Source organism: Schistocerca gregaria, chromosome 1, assembly GCF_023897955.1.
Source record: "Schistocerca gregaria isolate iqSchGreg1 chromosome 1, iqSchGreg1.2, whole genome shotgun sequence".
NCBI classification, from domain to species: Eukaryota; Metazoa; Arthropoda; class Insecta; order Orthoptera; family Acrididae; genus Schistocerca; species Schistocerca gregaria.
In genome coordinates, this window is record NC_064920.1 from 1,177,739,842 (window position 1) to 1,177,759,302 (window position 19,461).

The window sequence follows — 19,461 nt, forward strand, 5'->3', positions numbered from 1 at the left end:
CATTATATTCAAATTTGCAATATATGCCAGTATCCTGCATCATACAATAATTCGTGATACTGGAATACAGTTTTGCACATTTACATATTTCCTTTAAATCTTCTTATTAATAGGAGTAATCAACATTTTAAAAAAATTAGATTAGAACATATTTTTTGATTATATTAGATTCAGTTTCATTCTGTAGACCCAAAAGTAATGTAATTCTCATGGTTGTGGAACTTGACAGAAAGTATAACATAGAAAAATATAGCAACACTGTGAAAAGGAAAGTTGCTACTCACCATATAGCGGAGATGCTGAGTTTCAAATAAGCACAACAAAAAGACTGTCACAAATATAGCTTTCGGACAGTAAGGCCTTCATCAAAATGAGATGACAAACCTACACACACATACTCACACAAATGCAACTCACACATACACTGATAAAAAAAATAGAACATTTGAAAATAATATTCACTTCCCTAATTACATGTCTCCTCTTATATGAGACTGTTCTCTTTGCACAAGTTTTTTATCTTGTTTTGTGAAGAAATGGATTAACTGCTTGTCATACTTAGTGTTAAAATTCCATCAGGTCCTGAAACCTTGATATTCATAAGTTTTGATTGCTTTTAAACAGCGTGAGTGCCCGTTTCATTCCTAAATTTGGGAGTTTTTGACACACTAAGTAACTGATCCTAGGACCAGAGTTTTAAAGATTGATTCAGGTATCTTTATGAAAAACTTTGCAACACAAATGAGATGATAATGTAAAACTCACAGTACCACTGTAGATAAACAATTATTAACCTTTGAATGTCATACATATAACACATGCTCCTATTCCTCAATTTCAGTAATGACCTGAGTCCTAATGGTTACAATTTGCAGTTTGCACATGACACAATCTTGTTCTCCTTGATAAGGGTGGAGTTTAAGCAGTAAAGGTAACTGTTGTCCTATTTGATGAGATCGAGACTTTGTTTCTCATAAATAAAATGAAAGTAAATAAGAGCAAAGCAGGCAACATATTCTTGGTTGTTCAGGTAAGCTGATAAGTCCATTTTTGTGCAAAAATGGACACCTAATTTGAGTGGACATAAAAAAATGTGCTATATCAAAAAATACCAAGGAAAGCAGTAGAATAAAATGCAAAGGAATACAGCCTAAGAATACAGGACCTCAGGGTGATATTCAAGTCATTAATATTACAGGTTTTTAATATTAATAGTACACTGACATGGCTAGAATGTGCCACAAATTTGTGTAAGAATCTCTTTAAAGGATATTTCCATTCAGCTTTTCTTTTTAAGACTATCTGTGGTTACCCATAGCTGTCAATGAGCTCAAGAATTGCATTTAACTTCATTGCTGTTAGAGTAACACAAACATGTCACATCATAGCTTCTGAACATGTTGTTTGAAGTACCTAAACAATGTATATGCTTAAATGTCTTGAAGTTACATCATAATGAGTACTTTTGGTATTTTCAGAGTTTATGACTTGCAGCTTTTATCCAAGATACATAACTGGAAACACTTCATCATTTTTCAACGTGCTATAAAATAAAGAATAGTCTTTTTGCATGTGCACAATAATAATGTCCTCACTCTTATGAAATTACTTATTTTGCTTATTGTTATATAAATGAAGAAGACAATAGCTCGATATCTCTGTTGTAGAAATGGAAAAACTCAGTGAGGGGAACTATACCTGCATTGCAAAAAATCTCTTTGGCGAGGACCACATTACATACAAAATTATTGTGCTCTTGACACCTGACCCGCCATTGCTTGAATCTACAGGCTCAGATCATAACAACATTGAACTCCAGTGGAGGTCTATCAAAGATGGAGGAACACCAATATTAGGTATGTGAAAGTACTGAATCTGAACACCGATGAGCCAATACATTATGACCACTTGCTTACTAGTGTACTGATCAACTTTGGAGTCAATACAAAAGTGATTCTGCATGGCATCGATTCAACAAGTTCTTTGTAGATTTTGACAGTTATATGACTTATATCTATGTACAGGTCACATAGTTTCTCATAAATTACAGGCCACTGATTTGTCAGTGTGGTGCTGATGTTCAGGAGTGTCCATGGTCAAGGCATCAATCTGAGTCAACTATAATAATCCTCAAAAACTACTGTAGCAAGATTTTGTTCATATGACATGGACAATTATCCTGCTGGAAGATACCATCAGTCATGGAAGACATCAAGTAGTCCACAATAATATTCACATACTCCACAACCATCATGTGGTATGACTACTACCACAGATTTTGTGGAAGACCAGGCAAATGTTTCTCTCAGCATAATACTGACCCCACTGACCTACATCTCAATGGGACCTGCATGTTTTGTACATTCATTCACCTAGATGATGGCATGTCTAGACATGACCATCAACCTAGTGTAACAAGGAATTTGATTTATCAGACCAGGTGACATGTTTCTTTTTATCCACAGTCCAGTCTCAATGATCCTATGTCCACTGAAATCACAATTTATGGTGTTGTTGGGTTAACTTGGGAACATGTATAGAGGTTTGCTGTAATGACCTATGCTCAACAATGTGTGCTGAACACTGTGCTCTAAAACACTTCTGTCTGTACCAGTAAAGTAGCATGGCATCAGTTCTGCCAGAGATCGTCACCTATCATGCTTTAAAGAGCAGACACACCTCTGACTCCCACACTCTGATGAGACATGGGTGCCCAATGCCTTGTCTCCCTACTTGTGGTTTTGCTGTCCTTCAGCCACTTTCCATAGATGCTCACAACAGTAGCATGCAAACAGCGACCAGCTTTGCTCTTTCTGAGTTGCTCATTCCCAAGTTCCAGGTCATAACAGTCAGTCACTAATGTCAGTGGATTTTCCCATTTGCAGCCTGCATCTTCACTAGAATGACTGCCCATGTACTTCTGCTCTATGTACATACTTTCCTAACCATGCCACATGCCTGTAACACCGCCAGGCAGCATCAGCCTTGCAGTGGGCAGTGGTCATAATAATTTTGGCTTATCAATGTATGTGAAATAAATTGTTAAAGGGTACTTACATCTTTGTGTATATCCATTATATTTGGCTACACTGAGTCAGTCATGTTATAGTACTTTAGTTTTATAATGGACAAAAATGATAGATTCTGTAACCTCAAAAATTATCTTTCATTTTACTGAAACAATGAGGAAGCAGATTTTATTACACAAAATTTGTGTCTTTTCCTGCCAATATATTATGTATGTATAAAATTTCTCCATGATGAAGTTCATTCTATAGTATTCACTAATATAGGTGTGTGTGGTTTTTGTATTGAATAAACACTACATCCTCTGTCTTAGAGCAACATTTATTCTGTTGGTATGCCAAGAAATGACAGTCATTAAACTAAATAATATTTTTAAAAAAGTATTATAATTTTCAAATTATTTGAAACAACACACTTTTAGATACTTGATCAAAGATAACGGCTGTGAGATATTTTAATATTTGAGCAAAACAAGCTATGAGATACACTTTATTACTCTGTTAGATTATTTTATTTAATGAAACAAACTAACAATAATATTGCAAAGATTCTCAACTTGCTTTAAATGTACATAAATGTACAACTGTGCACTTTACAAAATGAAAAAGAAAATGTAGTATATAAGAACCTCATTTATCCTAACGAGTTGGGACCAGATGCAATTAATAAAAATATTCTATTAAATGCAAAAACTTTAATATGTACTGCAGTGTAGAAATGATTTATTTTGGCACCAACAAGAAACACTTTTTTGGTACTTGTACTCTACAGTTACTAGAGTCTACTCACATTTATTTATTGAGGATGTGAGTAAGTTTCTTTTGTTTCAGACTTGGTGACATTTGAGAGCAGCACGCTCATGTAGACATTTCAATTCAGCTGGAGTTGTTTGTGGCTGATGTTCTACATAAACCATTAGTTCTTCCAGCTGTACTGTTGACTCTGCATGCAGCATTATTTCTTGTCCTGAAACTCATTTTCATTGTCTACTTCACCTTTACTGTTGGTCTCTATGGCACAACGAGTGTAAATTTTGTGATAGGTCTCATGCCATAACCAGAATCACTGTCATTTTGCAACCAAGTATCCACATCACTATCATCTGCATCTGAATGAGCATGAATGTTTGCTAACATTTCAAGGAATTCAGAGGTGTTGACAACTTCACAGACTTCAACAGTGGAATCACAGCTAGCAAGCCATGCTGTTTGCCATGACTTCAGAATTGATAGTTACCAGAAGCTGGCATATGCCATGATGAACTTTTCACCTTTCTAACCAACCTTTGCTGTCTGTGAAGTTAGATTTATCATTCAGTTAAGGATCAACCTCAGGTAGCTTGCTGTTTAACACTTTTTTCTACAGAACTGGACAGGATATGGAACACCATGCTGTCTTTTTTCAATGAATGAAGTGAATAATGGTTCATCCAGTGTTTCGTTTCTTGCTTCTTTCTTTATTGTACCATCGTTCTGCAAACTGTCATCATTTTTAAACAGAAGTCTTCAATTTTTGCTTTGTTCTTCTTCCAGTCTGACACAGTTGATGTCCCTGCACCGTTCTCTGCAGCTATGTTTTTCAGAAGTTGTTCTTTATCTATTAAGTTTAGTGCTTCCAATTCTTTTGTTCATCAAAACAACTACTTTCTTTTACTTTGAAAACATTTCACACAAGTCGACACAAAACACATGAAAAAAAAAAAAAAAGAATAATACTGATACAGCTTCTTGACTCTGTAAGGAACAGATCCACCCTGGTCACAGTAAAGGCAGCTGGAGTGTGGGAGTGGTGATCTCTATGCAGTGTGCAGTCCCAATCTCTATGCAGTATGCAGTGCCAACATAGCATCTGTACATAATTATACCATATACTGAACATGCCAACCCTGTACTGCACATTAATGCATTAAAAAAATTCTGAATACACTGGAAGTTTGGATTAATGAGGTTCTTGAGTATCCTGTGACTAGAATATTAATAAGTCATAACTGAGATTGGGAAACTCATAGAAATAACTCTGTGCGACAACCTGCAGGAATAAGAAATTTAACAGTCACATAGATGCAGTCACAGGAGAAATAGGTGGCAGACATTGATTCATTGGTAGAATACAAGGGAAATGTATTCATTGATCAGTCAACAAAAGAGACTGATTTGCACTCATACAATCTATTCTAGAATATTGTTGAAGTGTGTGTGACCCAACAGTGGATTTAAAGATATAGAGAAACAAAAGTGGATTTAAAGATATATAGAGAAATGCAGCACAGATTTATTTGGCCCATAGGTAAGTGTCTTGGAGATGCAGAAGTAACTGAATTGGTAGATACTTGAAAAGAGACACAAACTATTCTGAGAAAGCCTATTTACAAAGTTTAAAACAATGGCTTTAAATGATAACCCTTGAGAATATCATACAACCTGCTAAGGTTCACTCCCACAGGGATTGTGAGGGCAAGGTTAGATTAGTTAGAACATACACAGAGCCATTTAAACAGTCCTCTTTCCTCCACCCCATATATGAATAGACCAGGAGGAAGCCTTAATAACTGGAACAAAGGGAATACCCACAGTCATGCATTTTTTGGTTGTTTGCAAAATATGAATATAGATGTTACTATAGAAATGAGAAAAATCAGGAATACTTTCTTGTCGTGGCAACAGAAGCATCTTAAGCACATTGTGATGCTAATGGCCGTCTTTGTACTTCTTCTTGTACCAACAAAGGACCTATTTACATTTTAAAAGTTTCCACTCCTTTTAAATTAAGAATTTTCTATGTTACAACATTAGATGTTGCAGAATACAGTCTGTTCTAAGGTAGAAAATCTCACTAACTAAATAGGAAACTTAAAAGTGTTTCTTCGTGTTCTGACAGTACTAAGATTTTTAAATAAGCATTTCTCTTGGCAAACAACCCAATGTGAACTGGAATCAATTGTCAACTAGTTTGCAAATGGTATGACTGCCTTAAATTATGTGTTCTACGAGATTAATGCTACTGAAAACAATTCACACTATGACATACTTCCTTTGCTACTGTTAAATAATTTCGTGGTTATAGTTTATGTCGACATTATGAAAAAACTATTATTGTATAGTAGGCAGTGTGTATTCAAGTGCAAGGAAGGTAACATCACACAACAGTATAAAGTTCACTTAGTTTTTTTAAGATGGCTTCAAAGTACAAGGGAACTGATGACATCCATTCCACATAATATTTCACATTTATTTTCACAATGTGACAGTAAATATCAAAAGGTGGAGCTTATAACTCACCACATGTTGCAAAGAGCTTCTCTACATATTAACATGTCAAAAACAGCCTATATGAGTCTGACCTGACCTGAAACCAGTCTTAACTCTACTGACTCAATTGTCACTAAATGTACGTTATATGAGACTTCTAAATGTTCCTTAAAACTTCCAGAACACTCCAAATCAAAATGGTATTAAGATAACTTCAGTTTTTTAAGATTATATATCAGATTAAGTGTACTGAATGTCTCTTGAAGAACTGTAATTATGTAACAATATTATGAAAGTTCCTATTCACCATATAGCGGAGATGCTGAGTCACAGAAAGGCACAACAAAAAGACTGTCGAAAAGTTAGCTTTTAGCCAACAATGCCTTTGTCAGAAATAGACAAAACACACACACACACACACACACACAAATGTAATTCACCTGCACATGACCACAGTCTCCGGCAGCTGCAGCACATTAAGGGAGATTCAACAGCTGCAGCACATTAAGGCAGAGGCAACCGGGTGAGGGTAAGGTGGGGACTGGGGCAGAGAGGGGGAGGGATAGCAGGGTAGGATTGGGGGATGGTAAAGTGCTCCTGGGAACATGCAGGGACGAGGTGAAGAGTAGGGCAGCTAGGTGCAGTTGTAAGGTTAGATTTTTTTTTGCGGTGGGGGGGGGGGGGGGGGGGGGGTGGAAAAGGAGAGAAATAAAAAGTCTGGGTGAATTGGTGGAACAAAGGGCTGTGCAGTGCTGGAATGGGATCACATGTAATTATGTAAAGATTTTTAGTAATAATAGCTGATAACAGAGGTTACAAAATTTGCAAATACACTGATGAAAAAAATGCAACACCAAAAAATGGTAAATGTAGAATTTTGAAATTCTGGAATTACATTTGTCTAGGTAATATATTTAAGTGATTAACATTGCAAGATCGCATATTAATGTAACCACAAGATAAGCCATTACAAATGCGAAATGTGGGTACATTAATATATTTAAGTGATTAACATTGCAAGATCGCATATTAATGTAACCACAAGATAAGCCATTACAAATGTGAAATGTGGGTACATTAATAACCAATGAAACAGCAATAATGTTGACTGCAAGCATGCAAACACAAATGCATTGAGTTGTACAAGTGCCAGATGTCAGTTTGGGGGTTTGAGTTCCACACCTGTTGCACTTTTTCATTCAATACAGTGATGGTTAGTGCTGATTGTGGATGATGCTGGAGTTCTTGTCTGATGGTGTCCAATATGTGCTCAGTTGAAGATGTATCTGGTGATTGAGCAGACCAACACAACAAGTTCAACATTCGGTAGAGCATATTGGGTTACAACAGCAGTATGTGGGTGAACGTTATCCTATTGGAAAACACCCCCGATGCTGTTCATGAATGGCTGCAGAAAAGGTTGAATCAGCAGGTTTATGTACAAATTTGCAGTCAGAGTGCATGGGATAACCAAGAGAGTGCTTCCACTGTCATATGAAATCATACCCCAGACCATAACTCCAGGTGTAGATACAGTGTGTCTAGCATGTAGACAGGTTGATGGCACTGAGGCAAAATCAGCTTTCACCAGAAAACACAACAAACCTTCAACCTACACTCGAGTGAGCTCTTGCTTGACACCATAGAAGTCACAAACGGTGGTTACTTGGGGTCGGTGTAATGTGTGCTACCTAAATTATAAAATTCCTACAAAATTACACACAAACAAAGAAATAATCCAAAAAGAAAATAAACACATTTTACATTCAAAAGTAGCTTTTTAGTATTTATGATGTTACATTGATAATCAAATACATGTACTGTTGAAGTGAAATGGTGATAGCCACAATGCATCAGCTTGAGGAATCAGCACATATCTCGACAAGAGGCCAATCACTCGGATACTTAAACACACAATGAAAAGGGTTTGGAGCTACTAGTGAAAAAGCATAATTGCTGTTGATGATTGACAAATTATTGACAGAAATTTCTGCCATGTATCAATTTGATTAGTTGTGCTTCAAAAAGAGTTTAATGCCATCTCATCTCTTTCAATGTACATGGAGACAAAAAAGGAGGAAATTTACAAGCCATGTAACTGACAAGGATTTACAGTTGTTCTAGTAACATGGAAAACTGTTATTCCTATCAAAATAGCTTTTGAAACTCACTCTGGTAATATGTATGTACTAGTGAAACACAGTCACTCCTATAATAACTATAAGTAGCAAGCCCAGTTGAATAGATTTGCAAAAGGTAAAAATACTTCCTTCCTTACAGGTTACTTGCTCAATTATAAACGAGACCATGGGAACTGGATAGAAGTTCAACTGGATGCTGAACAGAATTCTCTCATGCTACCAAATCTACAGTGTGGTACCACATATCATGCCTACATGATAGCATATAACAGAGTGGGAAACAGCCATCCTAGTGCTACAGTCACAATCAAGACAAAAGGAACAGGTAACTTATAAAACTTAATATGGAGTAATTGAGACATATATGTAGAGTAATCTCAGACATACAACACTGTCTAGTATTTTCAGCATGTGTAGAAATTTAAACCTGATACCGGCACTGAAATATGACAAAAAAACACACTGTTGACGGGAGCAGCGATTTTAGTTGTGGTAGGTGGAGGAGATATGGAAGGTTAAATAAAAACGTAAAAAAAGAGGCTTAAAAATAGTGTTAGATAGTATATGTAAGTGCAGGCAAGTGGTGATGCCTTCATAGTTGAGAGACGAATGTGTCTGACTGCCATGTGGGGCATCTGGATTCAATTGAGATACTGCCAGGGAGTTTTTCTTTGTTAGCAGAGAGGGATGGGGTGCATTGTAAGAAGAGATCAGAGGCAGGCATTAGCCAACAGTGATGGCAGGGAGACTGAGGGAATCGGTTCATACCTGTGTAATTGAGAAAAGTTGTGGATGGGGGTGGGGGAATTGAGTAAAATCCATATGATGTGGGAGGCATTAGAATCACCTACATTATGCTGGGCAGTATTTTCACCAACTCCATTATCCTTTTAGCTATCCCTTTCAGTTAGATATTGGTTCATTGCCATATGTATACATAACTCTTTACAGTGGTTGTACTGAAGTTGATGGTTGATGTGCTAGCTTCAACATGTGGCACCTCTGATGGGGTATGGGGTAGATTGACAACTGCCACCTCCAAACCAAAGGACTTCTCTTGAATGTACTGCCCACTCCGGTGCACCTCATTTGTACTGATAAGCAATCCCTATCACAGGACACTGTTTTGCTGAAACTTTTGTGGACCAACATCATATGGTCCAGAAATTCTTTCATCTGCATTTACTAATGGCCTTATTGTTGGTAAAGCGGGTGCCAAGTTGAGATACATTGGGAGAGTTCTTAGAAAATGTAGTCCATCAACAAAGGAGGTGGCTTACAAAACACTCGTTCGACCTATACTTGAGTATTGCTCAGCAGTGTGGGATCCATACCAGGTCGGGTTGACGGAGGAGATAGAGAAAATCCAAAGAAGAGTGGTGGGTTTCATCACAGGGTTATTTGGTAAGCGTGATAGCATTACGGAGATGGTCAGTAAACTCAAGTGGCAGACTCTGGAAGAGAGGTGCTGTGCATCGCGGTGTAGCTTGCTGTCCAGGTTTCTAGAGGGTGTGTTTCCGGATGAGGTATCGAATATATTGCTTCTCCCTACTTATACCTCCTGAGGAGATCACGAACATAAAATTAGATAGATTCGAGTGCGAAATGAGGCTTTCTGGCAGTTGTTCTTCCTTCGAACCATACCCGACAAACAGGAAAGAGAGGTAACGACAGTGGCATGTAAAGTGCCCTCCGCCACATACCATTGGGTGGCTTGCAGAGTATAAATGTAGATGTAGGTGTAGGTAGATTATCAATGGTGCATTAAAACCACAATCTTTCTTCTTTGTACACCCAATACACCTAACCTAATAGTGTACCAGCCAACTCTCTGCACACAGTATCATGCAGGATGGGGGACAATTAATCCTTGTTCTTTTCCAGGGCTGTTACTAATTGACAACATGCCATGAAGTGAGGAATATCCTCAGCACTATTCATTCCACCTTTTTATATTGGTATTCCAACACCCACTTGAACCCATTCTCTTATGACCTGGGTCATACACCTGTGCAAGACCCAAATTTAAGACCTGCCAATGATCTCCTATAAAATTCTCTCAATTTCTTTTGGAATCCTTTCCATCTCCTGCCAAATTTTCTTTATCTCCTTTTGTCTTCTGCACCCTCCAAAGGTCTAGTCACCCAGACCTGTTCCTCTATTTCTTCTTCCTTCTCCTTGCTGTTATCCAGTTCCTGTCATTTTTCAATTTGCTGAACTTCTACCACGTCCTTCAATCCCTCAATGCACCTATCTAATATACTGGTGGAGCAGCAGTAGAATAGAAATCACATGGCATGGTTGACTAGAAGACGCTGTGGGATAGGTTCAGCCATCTATTTGAAAGGTATTTCTTTCTTTGGGCGCATTCAAAAAGTACCACAGGGTCTGCTGAGCTTAACATCCCCACCCAGCAGATGGATCCTGATCAGCAATGTCACATGCCCTCACTGGCCAGATATTGGTGGTGAAAATTTCTTCCATCTTCCAGGATTCTGACCAGATTACCTCTGAGTCAAGTGCTACTACACAGACATTTCTAAAAGCAACATTGGCTATGGAGGCAAAGTGACAACAGCTACATCCCTCACTTTTTGCACATTTTTCATCTAGGTGTAACAATAAACCTTCACAGGTGTCTCTGTAGTATGTGTCTTTGCTTCAAACCATGGAATTTATTCAGCACTCTCCTAACCACATCTATCGGGAACAGGTGGCCAACCTGTTCATTGTCTTCTTTTAAAATTCCTTCTAGCTGTTTTGCAATCTACATATCTCCTAGTGGTAACTCATCCAAAATTCAATCCTTAGTTCATTTTGCCCCCACACATGGCACGTTGATTTTTCATGTTGTTATGTCTTTCCATGAGGCATGTTTCTAAGTAGATATTACCTACTGTGGCTATGAATTCTCTTTTGCACTGTTGTTTCTTGTCTTCTATGTAGAATATTGATGATAATTTTTTTATCAGCATCTCTCTCTCTGCAGTCTAGTTTTCTAGCCTGCTCATAGTTCTGGTTCCTTTTCATCTCTGGGTTTTGCCTGTGCAGTCCATGATGATATCCCATTTTGACAAGGGCCTTCACTGCAGCGGCAACATATTCCCTGCTTCATTACACTGCAGTTCTTAGTTTCTTGATTTTTTTACTTTATAAAGCCACCAAATAGCTACCTCTACTATTTGTTAGGTTTTCCTATAAACATTCCTCATCATATTTAGCTTAGGCTCCTATGTACTTCTGGGATTGGCTTAATCTCTATTTTGTTCTTGAAGTTAGTTTGGCCTATTCTCCCCTCTCCCTAAAGTTCTTTACTGCTTTTCAGCAGTTCATACAGTCTGTATTGGTAGTTTTTGCCAAAGTTTCCTAAGCTTCAAATAACTTCTTTGTAGCATAGTTAGTTCATAATTAGTTTGTTCATAATTTCCTACAGTATTCTTTTATGTTACTTAAGCACTCCTCCACAATCAGAGCTTTTCATGAAACATTGGAGAGTATATGTCTGGATATTTTTAGATGAACCTGGCAATAAAATCTTCAAACTCAATTTACTGATTGCAGATCTCATACACTCACAACTGACACTCCTATTTCAGTACTGCATCTTCCTTATATATTCTTATACTTTGTCTGATGATGTAAATAAAATAGAAAGAAACTTCCACATGCTTGTGTCTGTGTATGTGCGGATGGATATGTGTGTGTGTGTGTGTGTGTGCGAGTGTACACCTGTCTTTTTTCCCCTAAGGGAAGTCTTTCTGCTCCCGGGATTGGAATGACTCCTTACCCTCTCCCTTAAAACCCGCGAAAGCTAGTAATTCTGTGTGTGTGTTGTGTGTTTTGTTCATTGTGCCTGTCTGCCGGTGCTTTCCCACTTGGTAAGTCTTATACTTTGTCTAGTGCTTAAGCATTTACTTCGTAAACTTCTTCATGAAGTCTGTATGGTGCACTCGACTTCCCTTCTTAAATTCCAAACCAGTGAATTTTGTCTTTTCATAATGTTTCAAAACTATCCTGTGTAGTACTTCTGATTTTCAGAACTGTATTTTGTTTTGTAATGTCTTTCCTATATCACCCACCAGCTCCTCCACAATGGATGTTATTTCCCATAACATGTCTATCTTAGATTTTGTACTGTCCTTACTCTAGTGAAACATCAGTATCATTTCTTGCTCTGTCATACTGATCTGCACAGTTACCACTCTCTTTCTCTGCATTGTGCAAAGAAGCAAACATGTTTGAGAACACTTTTAAAAAGTTAATTAAAAAAACTTAGGGAATTTCAAAGTAAATGAAAAAAGGAAGCTATGTAAGAAATGTTCAGCGAATTTAAAAGCTAGGTCTTACCTGCCAAGTTATAAAAAATCGACACAGATGCGAAGAAACACAGGGAAGTTTCACTGACATAAATTTGCTCTAAAACTATGGAATTTATTTCATGTTCCAGATCGTGACATTTTTAGAGACAAGAAGAACTCCTTTGTAGGAATCAACATTGATTACACAAGCAGTTATTGAGTGAAACCCAACCAGTTTTGTGTTCAAGAGAGCCAAAAAGTTGCAGATAGTAGATTTAGTCCTTCAGCATCATTTAGTAAACAAAATACAATTTTGTGCAATATCAGAACAGGAATATGACTTGGACTGAAGGTTAACAGAAAGCAATACATCAGGCCCATGCCAGCAGACTGCTGTATGTCAGTTCCTAGTTAATAGAATGGATTACATCATTCTTATTCCTAAGAAATAGAATGCATCTTGCCTTCTTAATGGAGAGCTTTCTTCTTAGTGGAGAGAAGTCTTCTGATGTAAAAATATTTTGGGTATACCCCAAAGAAACATTTTTGTATCATCACTGTTCACAGTATACATTAACCACTTAGCAGATAACACCAGATGCTCTACAAGATTATTCATGGATAATTCTTAGCGCGCACACACACACACACACACACACACACACACACACACACACACACACACACACACACACACACACACACACACACAAAATGCAAAGATTTGAGCTGACCATCACATACATGAATATAAAATATTATACATAAATAAGCAGAACGACCTACGAATGTCTTACCTATTACTTGAAACAGTCACATCATTTAAATATCTGGAATCTTGCATAGGGAGTGAATTAAAGTGAAATGACAACAAAACTCCCTTCTTCTTCTGCTTTCGTTCCTTATTTTACACTTCTCTTGGGGTTGCCCCTCCAGTCTTGTTCCACCTTTCTGAATGTTGTTTTATTTCAGGGCACATTCCCATCATTTTCTTATGATGTTTCATGGTCCTAATCAATGTATGTACTGGTCATCCAAGGCTGCTTGTCAGTTCTATTACATTAAGCACTGTTCTTGTCCTATGGCTTAGTTGATGGTTCATGATGTGCCTGTACCTGCATAGGCAACACTCCTGAATCTTTTCTGCTATGTTTGCTTAAATGAGCTTTGGATGAAGTCACTTCTTATCATCTTTTGGTATCACTTCTCCAGACCAGCAAAGAATCTTGTCTCTGTAACCTGGAGTTTCTGTTTGGCTGATATTTCATGGCCCAACACTATGAGCCAAGCATTACAGCTGGTCGTATCACTCATCACTAGACATTGAAGTTGTTCTCAATTTCTGATAGAGATTCTGCTATTAGACCTACATTGTCAGAATATAAGTGTCCATGGAGTCGGTTTCTGTAGATGTTCTTTGGCATAGTTCATAATCAGAATGAGTAACACTAGACCCAAAGCAGATTCTTGGTGCGACACCTCGCTGACACCTACAGAGCTTACAGTTTTTGTCTTGATTTTCTCAAACATATCCTGGAGATTTTAGATGTAGTACTTTGGGATGCAGTGTGTACCAAGAACCTGCCATATAAACTTTCTTAGCATTTGGTCAACATCTTGTTCAAGATTAAGAAACACAAAAGGGAGGTTGAAATGTACCCAACTCTCATAATACTATTATTGAAATGATTTATTAATGAAGCCATTCCTAGAGCAAAATTTGCTATTTTTGCACTTTGATTAAATTCATTGGAGAAAAGTACATCTGACAAATAATTAATATTATATTTCTTCAGCAGAACCGTCTAGGGAAAATTTTTTCTGCTAGCATTGTGTTAATATTGGTACAAGTTTTGATTTCAAGAATAAAAGGCACATCTTCTTCTTGGTTGTTTATTCTGTTAAAAATAGCTATTGCTAATTCTAGATTGACTTTGGATTCCATTTCAATACTTCTAACATTGTGTTTTACACTTTCATAAGTACATGTTGCCAACAAGATACTTATACAACGAACTGCTTCGAACTCAAACTGCTCAGTGACTTGACTTAGAACAGATAGTTTACCTCACCTGGCATCATCTCAACACCCAAGATAATAATATTCTGAAGATACATTATGGCAACATTACAAAGAGTTAAGTATAGCCTGTGATGTGCCTTGTGTTATTGCAATATATAATTTGTGTTAACTAACTTATTTATGTTTTTTATCTACATTTCTTCAAATTAACTACAAAAATACCAGGATGACTAGCTTTTCAGAGTTGTCATAAATTTTCATTCTGAGCATACAAAAGTCTCTAACAGAATCAAAAAGGCTGACGAAACAGTAACAACTGAAAAGTACATACACCAAACTCCCTTGCAAAAACTGAAAATCATGCAAATGCAAATAAAAATGGTTTCGGTAGCATTATTACACAAACTGTCATTGCTAGATTCAATTTAGACAACAGACTATCAACCTTGGATTGTTACAAAATATGCCTTAAGATCATGAGGCAACAAGAAACCAGTTGTTGGAAAGGCAGTACGCTTGTTCGCCTACTGCTTGAATACTGCTCAGCAGTGTGGGATCCGCACCAGATAGGGTTGATAGAAGAGATAGAGAAGATCCAACGGAGAGCAGCACGCTTCGTTACAGGATCATTTAGTAATTGCGAAAGCGTTACGGAGATGATAGATAAACTCCAGTGGGAGACTCTGCAGGAGAGACGCTCAGTAGCTCGGTACAGGCTTTTGTTAAAGTTTCGAGAACATACCTTCACCGAAGAGTAAAGCAGTATATTGCTCCCTCCTACGTATATCTCGTGAAGAGACCATGAGGATAAAATCAGAGAGATTAGAGCCCACACAGAAGCATACCGACAATCCTTCTTTCCACGTACAATACGAGACTGGACTAGAAGGGAGAACCGATAGATGTACTCAGGGTACCCTCCACCACACACCGTCAAGTGGCTTGCGGAGTATGGATGTAGATGTAGATGTAGAAAGGCAGCCATGAGACTGAGTCCACTCATGAAGAAACCGTTATTCTGCAGTATTTAATTATTTCTCCTTAGTTGGGAATGCTTACTCAGTAGGACTGAAAGAGGAAATAGAGAAAATACAAAGAAGAATAGGGACTTTTGTCACAGGCTCATTTGGTAAGCTCAAATGTGTCACACAGACAATCATCTAACTCCAGTGGCAGACACGAGAGGAGGAGCTAATGTATCACAGGGTGGTTTACTGTTAACTTTTTTTGAAAAAAACGTTTTTAGAAGTTTCAGGCAACAAATCTTATCCCTACATTATCTTGCAAAAAGGGCATGAAGGCACAATTAGAGAGAGTTAGGTTGAAATAGAAGCTTAACAACAGTCATTCTTCCCCTACACCATTTGCAACTTGGAACTGGAGGAAGCAAAAGTATTACACAAAGTGAAAAGTAGTACACACAGTTCTCTCTGCCACACACCAGAAGGTGGATTTTGGAGTCTAGATGTAACAGGGAGAGGTGGTGAGAAGTAATTTTAATATACAGTTACCTAAAAAATCAATTCTGTTCAGTACTGACAGATAAAGATTTTAGCTCTCTGAGGCTGTTTACAAACGATGCAATGATATGAAGGAAGACTTGGAGAAAAGAATGACAGCTGGCCCTTTACACAAACACATGTAATGTGCATAAATGAACATAAATACCCAATACTATTTGACTACATGACTGGTGATCAGTCAGTAGTAGTAGTAGTAGTAGTAGTAGTAGTAGTTGTTGTTGTTGTTGTTTATTCATCCAGACACAATGTACATTGCATGGATTTCGTCAAAAAATACATAGCATACAAAGGGTGAACAATACTCTACACTATACAAATGTGCATAGTGGACTACAGAACATTAGACTGCACTGAAATAGCATGTACAACTTTGATTAATTACATCAATGTATGAAAAAGACTTTTTACATGGAATACACAGTTGATATTTAGATATAACACATAATAATTCTAACACTTTTGTACATATTATTTATTTGGATCGTAGCAATAGTAAGATAAAAATTACTATTGGCACAGAGTACATAAATCTAATTTTTTGCATGAAGCTCTTCCAGGTATTTATTTACACTGTAATAGCAGTTGGTCATTAAAAATTTGAATACTGCTTCTTTAAAAGAAGACAACTTTTTTTCTTTTATCTTTAACAGTAGTTTGTTATACAATCTACTTCCTTGTATGTTTATTTGTTTCTATGCCAAAGCCTTGTTAACTCTTTTAATATGAATGTCATTGCACTTTCTTGTGTTGTAAGTATGTAGATCCGAGTTGGATTGGAAATTGTCAATATTTCTTTTTACATTAATTACATTTTTTTCTGTATAGGGGCACGGTAGAGGTAGAATATTTAGCTGCTGAAATAATTGTTTTGAAGGAGCTGGCCTGAACTGTTGGTAATTATTCTAACAGCTCATTATTGTCGAGTGAAGATGGTTTTGAGATTTTTCTTACTATGACCCCAGAAGGTGAGGCCATAGGAAAAGCAGAACGTATATAAGCAAAGTAAACAGTTCTGCTACATTCCCTACTACATACAAAGCTAATAACATGTAAATCAAAGCAAGCAGAGCTTAACTTATGAGAGAGATACAGGATGTAGGATTTCCAGTCCTAATTTTCATTTATATGTACACTAACAATTTTGTGGTAGCAACTCTCACAATTTCTTTATTTTGTATTCTGAGATCCAGATCAGGGTGTGTTTTCCTGTAATGGATATAATTAGTTTTAGATATATTTATGGTTAATTTGTTCATTTCAAACCAATTTTGCAAATATTCTATAACTCTGCTTGGCAATACCCGGTTTATGTCAGTTACTACAATGTTTGTGTCATCCGCTAACAGGGTTACGTGAGTACCATTTACTGAAATCTTGATATCATTTATGTAAAGAAGAAATAGAAGAGGTCGTAGAACACTCCTCTGTGGTACACCAACTGGCACAGTCTGAATATCCAATCTGTAAACGATACTTGGTTTTTACGGTTTGTTGTTGCAATTTCTACTACCTGTTTCCTATTATGGAGATATGACTGAAACCACTTTCTGACTAGTGCACCTTGATCATCTTTTAAAATAAAGTCATCTAGATTTCTAACATCTCTGCTTTTTACTACATTCCATATAGCTTTCGATTTGTTTGCTGACCCAGCAATTACACTGTCATTGTACATTGTCTTGGCTTTTTTGTCACTTTCCTGTAAATTTTCTTTCATGTCTTAACAAAATCTGTGAAGTGTTCATCTTTGTTGTCTTTTTTTAGTTGACTGATATGTCTTAGTGTTTGACTAGATACTCTAATAGCAGGTGTTATCCATGGCTTGTGTTCTTAGGCATGGCATTGATCTTCGTGAGCTTTTTTGGAAAACACATCTCAAATCGGGACATCAATGTACTAGAAAAAGCGTTGAAAGATTCTTCGGTTGTTGTTTGTGCAAAGACATCTTCCCAGGTTTCATTAGCTAACAACTGAATGAAAGTATTCACTTTTTCTGTATAAAAATTCCTTTTGTATTCCCACTTATATTTTACTGCCTTGGATACAGAGGAATTTATGTATGCTAATAGTGTATTGTGATCCAAAAGACCTAAGTTAATGTTTAGTGCCTCAGTGATATCATTATCCATATTTGTGAAAATATTATCTAAAAGAGAAGATGACTGTTCTGTTATTCTGGTGGCATCTGTAAAGAGTGGCTTCATGTGAAAGATGCTTAGTGTACTCAAAAGCTGTCGTTTTTCATCACTTTCAATTAACAGGTTAATATTAAAATCCCCACATAATAATTTCACTTCATTACTATAAAAAGTGTTTAATGCTGCTTCTATTTTATGACAACTAGTTTCTCACTCTTCTCCTCAGTTTTTAACTCTATGGCACATGAATCAAAATGTTTTTCTGTATTTAGACGGTCCAATTCTGTTTTCACTTTGAACTGCAGTCCTACTCTAGAGTAAATGCATACCCCACCATTTTTAAAAACACTTTGACAATAATGTGATTCCAAATTAAAGTTGCTTATATTTATGAGACTTAATTCACTAGCCTTGCACCAGTGTTCAGATAAACAAATACAAGAGACATCAGCAAGATTGTTTAAAGCTACTTCTAGATCTAGCACTTTGTTTTTGAGGCACTGAATATTCTGAGACATTATCCTGGCTGGTTTGCAAGTATTTTTTCTTTTGTCGTTACCTGGTAATGTGCTGCTTTTCCCATAGTAGTTGTGACTTATCTGCAAATTTTCTTGCTGGTTTGTCACAATTTTTTCCTTTTCTTTGTTTGAAGCCATAAAAAATCCTAATTTAATGATGTAGATGTACCTTGTCTTTGACTCCTTCTTAAGCAGTGTTGTGTTGCTGCAACTGTTGTTGATCATTTTGTAGCTGCTGCTACTGTTGTTGTTGGTTTCGTTGCTGTTGCTTCTGTTATTGTTGGTTCTGTTGCTACTGTTACTGTTGTTGTTGGTTCTGTTGCTGTTGTTGTTGTTGCTGCTGCTGCTGGTGCTGCTGCTGCTGCGGCCGGAGGTGATGGTGGTAGTGATTGTGATGGTGGTGCTGACAGGATTCTTCATCCATTTGCTGTCTTTGTTTCTTTTATTGGCACTACTTCTGTTGATGGTGGATCTGTTGTTGTAGTATCTGTTGGTTTTGCTGGTGTTTCTGCCGATGGTTTTGTTGCTGTTACTGGAATAAGTCA

At 37.0% G+C, this 19,461-nt stretch overlaps 1 protein-coding gene across 1 annotated transcript in view; it reads left to right on the top strand.

The window, feature by feature from the left end:
• LOC126297439 (Down syndrome cell adhesion molecule-like protein Dscam2) overlaps positions 1-19,461 on the top strand; it is a 384,987-nt gene that overhangs the window by 289,085 nt on the left and 76,441 nt on the right. The window contains exons 26-27 of the mRNA XM_049988328.1: positions 1,668-1,856; positions 8,556-8,741. Of these exons, the coding sequence (XP_049844285.1) occupies positions 1,668-1,856; positions 8,556-8,741 (375 nt within the window). The remainder of the gene's footprint in view (positions 1-1,667; positions 1,857-8,555; positions 8,742-19,461) is intronic.